This window comes from Benincasa hispida, chromosome 6 (genome assembly GCF_027475165.1).
Source record: "Benincasa hispida cultivar pf3 chromosome 6, pf3_genome.v1.1, whole genome shotgun sequence".
Taxonomy (NCBI): domain Eukaryota; kingdom Viridiplantae; phylum Streptophyta; class Magnoliopsida; order Cucurbitales; family Cucurbitaceae; genus Benincasa; species Benincasa hispida.
In genome coordinates, this window is record NC_143483.1 from 14,441,928 (window position 1) to 14,449,218 (window position 7,291).

Consider the following 7,291-nt stretch of genomic DNA (forward strand, 5'->3'; position numbering starts at 1 on the left):
CACGACTTTGCTTCGTGGACTGTGCTCCCTTATATGATTCTCTTCCAGGAAAGTAGTGTTTGTTGAAACAAACACCCTATTTTTCGTCGGATCATAAAAATAACCCCCTCGTGTACCTTTGGGGTAGCCTACAAAGAGGCGCAATCTCGACCGTAGTTCCAACTTCTTATGATTAGCCTCAAGTACATGTGCAGGGCAACCCCAAATGCAGAAGTGACGTAAACTAGCTTTACGCCCGTTCCACAACTCCAGAGGTGTTATTGCAACACTCTTGGAAGGAACGCAATTGAGTATGTATACTGTAGTCTCCACTACGAAAACCCAAAACGAGTCCGGTAAGGAAGCGTAACTCATCATCGAATGAACCATGTCTAACAAGGTCCTATTTCTCCTCTCCACTACACCATTCTGCTGAGGTGTACCCGGTGCTGAGAGTTGGAAAATGATTCCATGTTTTATCAAATGGTCCTGGAATGTCGAGTCCAAAAACTCTCCACCTCGATCTGATTGAAGTGTTTTAATCTGTCTATCCAATGCATTTTCAACTTCAGCTTTGAACTCTTTGAACTTTTCAAAGGATGACTTCCGTTGCATAAGATAAACATACCCGTACCTGAAATAATCATCAGTAAAACTAATAAAACACTCATAGCCACCTCAGGCTCGCACATTTATAGGACCACAAAGGTTAGAATGTACTAACTCAAGAGGCTCCTTGTCAGAATGTACTAACTCAAGAGGCTCCTTGGCTCTAGAACCTTTTCTAGTAAAAGGTCGTTTAGTCATTTTACCCTCAAGGAAAAATTCATACACTGGTAAAGAATTTTCTTCTAACCCACTTAGAAGTCCATTCTTCATCAATCTCTTAATCCTATTGAGATTGATGTGCCCTAAACGTAGATGCCAAAGTTGGACATTTTCTTTTGGAGAAATTCGTTGACGTTTTGATTGAGTTACGACAGTTTTGAACATTTCAGTATTATGGAGGGAATTAATGGCTAACAACCTTAGTACATATAAATTCGATTCCAGATTTGCTGTGCAAATAAAAACACTATCTTTATGAATAAATGCTTTATTCACATCAAAAGAGAAAGTATATTTACATTGCAATAAATACTTTACAGAAATAAGGTTCCTTTTTAGTTCAGGAACAATATATACATCATTTACAATAAGAAACCTATTCTGTAAAGCTAACTGGAGTCCTCCCACTGCCACAACTGAGATGACGTGCCCGGTTCCTATTCGCATCGTCATCTCGCCAGCCTCCAGTTGTCGCCAAGATTTAATCCCCTGATTAGTGTCGCCAAGATATATACATCATTTAAAAAAGAACAAACATGGTTAGTGGCGTCTAAATCAATTATCCAGGTAGAATCATCATTCTCCACTAAACAAATTTCAAGCACAAGTAAATCACATTTACCTTTATCGGCCTTGGCCTTAGCTTTGGCTACTTTCTTCTCTTTTAGATATCGAGGACAGTTCCTCTTTCAGTGTCCATCTTGGTTGCAATGGAAATACTTTCCCTTAGCAACTTGTGGACGCCTCCTTGGGGCAACAGGCGGTGGGTTAGTAGGTGCCTTCCCTTTTCCCTTACCACCCTTCTTCTTCTTCCCCTTTGCAGAGTTAGAAGCAGAAGATGCAGACTTCGTTCCTGAGGTCGAACCTCTATGGAATGTCCTGAAAGATGAAGCAACATTTTCCTCACCCTTCTGCCTCTCTTTAATTTTCAGTAAAGATTGGTATGTCTGCAACTCGTTGAGGAGAGTTGTAAGGTTATACTTCAATTTGTTAAGAATCACATTGCTAACAAAGTGTAGAAAGCTCTCCGACAAAGAATGCAGGATTATGCTAACCTGGCTGCCCTCATCGATGGTAGACCCATTCAACTCTGCTACATTGAAATGGACCATCGATGGTGCCTTCTTGCATTTTGGAGTTGAATATGTATTTAAGAGCCTCATGCATAAGTTGTTCAGATGGTTGTCCAAACATCCCCTGCAGGGACTCCATGATCCCACGCGTTGAGACCATAGGCTCATGTTTCTTGGCCAAGACTTCAGAAAAACTTGCCAAGATGTAGGCTTGGGCCTTCTCATTCGCCCTTATCCATCGCTCGTATGCCTCCCGAACATTTCGAGCGGTATTTGGAGCTGGAATAGGAGGACAAGCCTCTGTGAGAGCGAACATGAGATTCTCAATGATTAGGATCGTCGTGATCATGTGTTTCCATGTTGAAAAATTATCGCCAGTTAGTTTTTCGGTGCTTAACAACGATGACGTGGTTGTTGCCATTTAAAAATCTTGCTGAAAATACGAACAAAACTTTATTAGATTTTGCTAAACCACTTTTAAACCAATAAGTTTTGCAAAACAGTTTCAAGTACCCTAAGTTATAGACTACTATTTTACAATGATGCCCAGTGAGTTAGGACAAACGCCACTTGTGGGATGATCAGTTACCCCTTCGCTGGGATGAGACATTCTCAACCATTAGGCAAAACCAACTCTTGAAACTGAACCTAACAACCACCATTTTTCGGTCCAGAATCGTTAACCTTTAACTATTTCGCATAAGTGTAACCCCTCGCTTTCGGTGCCAGAGTCCCGCCCTAATGCGCTTACCGTAGGGAAAAGACAGATTAGGACAAAAGACTAAGTCACATTATCCTCTTATAGGAGATCAAATAAAGAAACACACAAAACTGGCATCCTTTAAGGGGACACTCCCAGGGTGCCTCGAGGCGATGCATAGTAACTTTATTCAACCTAACGAGGGAGACTGTAACACCCCGAATTTTTATTATTTATGTAATTTCAGTAATTTTTATTAATTGAGGACATTTTTAGAATTTTTGGACTTAAGTGTAATTGCTGGAATTTAATTATTGATGTTGAAATTATTTAATTTGGAAATTAATGGATTGACGTTGAAATTATTTAATTTGGAAATTAATGGATTGACGTTGAAATTATTTAATTTGAAAATTAATGAATTAACGTTGAAATTATTCGATTTGAAAATTAATGGCAGGAATTAATTTTATTTTGGAAAAAAGGGTGTTTCAATTTAATGGTTTAATCAGAGGAAAATTATGGAAATTGAATTTTAATATCACATAAATTTAATTTGAAATTAATGTCAAGAATTAATTTCATTTTGGAAGGGGGTTATGTCCTACAAATTTAATTTGAAATTAATGTCAAGAATTAATTTCATTGTGGAAAGTGAATTGAAAATTTTATGGGAGAAAAGGATTAAAAGTTGGAAGTAGGGTCTGATTGAAGGAAGAATTTGGAGATTGGAATATTGAGGGTGGTTGTTGCTCAGGCTTCGTTAGGGAATTGAATTCAAAGATTTATTATTGAAGACTATCGCTTAGATTGATATCTGAATCTAGTATCGAGGTAAATAATCTTACTACTGGAACTGCCCTAGTGCCAGGCAATGATAATTATGATTTATTGAGGATATATTGATAGTTTGATGTTTATGTACGCCTTGCTAACATGAGGGTTTAAAAGACTAGTTGCACATAGAGATGTTTGAATACTAGTATGATTTGAGTATATTATTGTTATTGGAGATCCTGTTAAATCTGAAGATGATGAGATGCATACGTATGTTGTAGAGCTATGATGAAGAAATTTCTATGTGTGTTATAGAACCATGATGATGAGATGCATACGTATGTTATAGAGCTATGATGAAGAAATTTATATGTATGTTATAGAACCATGATGATAAGATGTATATGTATGTTATGAGACTAGGATGACAAGAGGCATTGTAGAATCATGATGATGAGATCTATATGTATGTTATAGAACAATGTTGTGATACTTGTGATGTTGAGATTGTGATAGTGTCCTCACTGATTAGTTAGATGTTCACTAGACATTGTGTTCCTTTTGGGCTTCACCAGATATTATGTTTCTTTCAGGATTCACTAGATTGTGTTTCCTTCGGGGTTTACCATATATTGTGTTTCAGGAATAATTTTCACGACAACACTTAAATTCTCGCACTTATACTTCAAATCCAAAATTCCAAAAATGCCATCCAACTAAGGACAATTACTGAATTTCCAAATAATAAAGTTAATAAAAAATTACATTATTAATAAATAAAATGTGCGGGGTGTTACATTCTTCCCCCTCAAAGAACTTTCATCCTCGAAAGTTCATCCTTGAAAAAGCTCCGGGTACTGGACCTTCATCTCATCCTCTCGCACCCAGGTGGCTTCCCTTAACTGGTGGTTCTGCCACAAGACTTTTACAAAAGCAATTTCTTGGCGGCGCAATGTTTTTACCTCTCTGGCGAGGACCTCTATGGGCTTCTCCTCGTAGCTCAAGTTGTCATTCAATCGTAAGGGCTCGTAGTCAACTACATGGGACGAGTCTGTCACATACTTCCTTAGCATTGAAACATGGAAGACATTATGAACTGAAGACAATGCTAGGGGTAAAGCCAAATGGTAAGCTATAGAGCCAACTCGTTCCAGGACTTCAAAAGGTTCAATGAATCTCAGACTCAACTTTCCCTTCCTGCCAAACCTCAGAATACCTTTCTAGGGTGCCACTTTTAAGAAAACTTTCACACCAGTCTCAAATTCTAGGTCCTTACATTTTACATCGACATAGCTCTTCTGTATACGAGCCCTGATCTTCTGTATTGTCTCATTTGTGGTCTGCACCAATTCAAGTCCTAACAATCCCCTCTCTCCTACCTCATCCCAATACACAGGGGACCTAAAACTCTTACCATATAGGGCCTCAAAGGGCGACATCCCAATAGTGGACTGGTAGCTGTTATTATAAGCAAACTCCATTAAGTGCAAGTGAGCATCCCAGATTCCTGAAAACTCTTATGGCATAGGCAGGTAACATGTCTTCTAGTATCTGATTCAATCTCTCTGTCTGCCCATTAGTCTGAGGGTGGAAAGCTATACTGAAGTCTAACCGGGTCCCCAAAGCTGCCTGGAGACTTTTCCAGAAGTTAGACGTGAAAAGAGGGTCTCTGTCCGACACAATGGACACAAGCACTCCATGCAATCTTACCACCTTCTTCATGTATATTTGTGCCCACTTATTCACTGAAAATGTGGGCTTTCCAGATATGAAATGTGCTAACTTCATAAGTCTGTCTACAACGACCCATATCACAGTGAAACCTTTGACTATCCGAGGTAACCCCACGATGAAGTCCATAGGCACATGCTCCCACTTCCAATATGGTACACTCAATGGCGGTAAAAAGCCTGCTGACTTCTGCCTCGAGGATTTCACCTACTGGCACACCAAACACTTACTGACGAACTTTGCAACCTCTCTTTTCATATCATTCCATTAGTAGTAATGTTTCAGGTCCCAATACATCTTAGCGCTGCCGGGGTGAATTGAAAATAAGGAACTATGAGCCTCTGACAACAACTTAACTTTAATGTCACTAACTGCTGGTACACACAGACGCCCTTGATAAAGGAGGCCACCTTCCGCTGAAACTGAGAATTCGCTGTCCTGGCCTGACTCCACCCTACGAACTCTCTCTTCTAGATAAGGGTCATCTCGCTGTGCATCAATAATCTTCTGCCTTAGACTTGGTCGCATCAACAACTGTGCTAACTGTGCTATGACTTTCTCATAACCACTACAATCTCTGCCCTCTTTAGTTCCATACACAAGTGAGTCTGTCTGGTAATGAGGGCCACTGAATGGGCCACCTTTCTGCTTAAAGCATTTGCTACTACGTTTGCTTTTCCCAGGTGGTACAAAATTTCATAGGTATAATCCTTCACCAGTTCCAACCACCTTCTTTGCCTCATGTTTAACTCTTTCTGAGTGAAAAAGTACTTCAAACTCTTATGGTCGGTGAAGATCTATATCTTCTCTCCATATCAGTAATGTCTCCAGATCTTGAGAGCAAAAACCACCGCTACTAACCCTAAGTCATGCGTGGGATAATTCTATTCATGCTTCTTCAGCTGACGTGAAATGTAAGCAACTACTCTACCCTGCTGTATCAATACGCATCCCAACCCCTTCTTGGACGCATCACTGTCAATGACGAAACCACCTGATCCATCCGGTACTGTAAGAACTGGGGCTGAAACCAGCCTCTACTTGAGGTCCTGGAAACTGTTTTTACAAGCCTCATTCCAAAAAAATGTTGCTCTCTTCCGGGTCTACTAAGTTAATGGGGCGGCTATACGAGAGAAGTCCTTTAAAAATCGTCTATAGTTACCTGCTAACCCTAGGAAACTGCGCACCTCATTGACTGTGGTTGGACGAGCCCAACTCGTAACTGCCTCAACCTTTGCAGGATCCACAGAGACACCTTCTTTCGATATTACATGCCATAGGAAGGACACCTGTTTCAACTAAAATTCATATTTAGAAAACTTAGCATATAACTTATTGGCCTCAATGTCTCCAACACTTTCCACATATGTTCCTCATGCTCGGCCTCTGTCTTGGAATAAATCAAGATGTCATCAATAAAAACAATCACGAAAATGTCGAGGAATTCCTTGAACACCCTATTCATCAGAGCCATGAACACTGCTGGTGCATTCGTTAGACCAAATGACATCACTATGAACTCATAATGTCCATACCTCGAACGAAAAGCTGTCTTGGTATGCCACTGTCCTTTATCCTCAGCTGGTGGTATCCTGACCGGAGATCAATTTTAGAGAATACTGTAGCTCCCTATAACTGGTCAAACAAATCATCGATCCTGGGGAGAGGATACTTGTTCTTGATGGTCACCTTGTTTAGCTCTCTGTAATCAATGCACAAACGTAACGATCCATCCTTCTTTTTCACAAACAAAACAGGTGCACCCCATGGTGACATGCTAGGGCGTATGAAACCCTTGTCCAACAACTTCTACAATTGGACCTTCAGTTCCTTCAAATCTGTCGGGGCCATCCCTATATGGAGCCCTTAAAATAAGGGCTGTGCCTGGCTCCAATTTAATGGCAAAATCTATCTCCCGTTACGGGGGCAATCCTGGAAGATCTTCTGGAAAAATGTCTGAAAAATCCCTCACTACTAGCTACGAAGTCATGGTGACTTCATTCTCTCTGGTGTCCACCACACTGGCCATAAAGCCCCAGGCTCCTTGGTCGAATAGTCTACTGGCCTTCAATGTGGATATCACTTTGGGTAGAACTACGGTCCCAACCCCTTTAAACTTAAAACTGGCTCCTGTAGGAGGGTTAAAGATGACTTCCTTACGAGAGAAATCTATGCTGGCATGATTAGCAGCTAACCAATCCAT

At 40.3% G+C, this 7,291-nt stretch overlaps 1 protein-coding gene across 1 annotated transcript; it reads right to left on the reverse strand.

Moving 5' to 3' along the window:
- Positions 1 to 5,355: 5,355 nt before the first annotated feature.
- On the reverse strand, positions 5,356 to 6,864 carry LOC150035445 (uncharacterized). Its single transcript, XM_090314317.1, has 4 exons — positions 6,778 to 6,864; positions 6,251 to 6,386; positions 6,083 to 6,137; positions 5,356 to 5,761 (listed from the first exon to the last, which is right to left on the reverse strand). Exons 1-4 carry the CDS (start codon positions 6,862 to 6,864, stop codon positions 5,356 to 5,358), a joined length of 684 nt encoding a protein of 227 aa, XP_090170443.1.
- Positions 6,865 to 7,291: the final 427 nt, after the last annotated feature.

Excerpts from the sequence above, each read along its gene's own strand:
- LOC150035445 (XM_090314317.1), bottom strand. The coding sequence starts at position 6,864 with ATGTCACCATGGGGTGCACCTGTTTTGTTTGTGAAAAAGAAGGATGGA. Across the intron at positions 6,138-6,250 it reads CAGTTTCCTAGGGTTAGCAG|GACCTCAAGTAGAGGCTGGT; the intron begins GTAACTATAGAC and ends AACAGTTTCCAG. Across the intron at positions 5,762-6,082 it reads TACAGTACCGGATGGATCAG|CAAACGTAGTAGCAAATGCT; the intron begins GTGGTTTCGTCA and ends ACCTGGGAAAAG.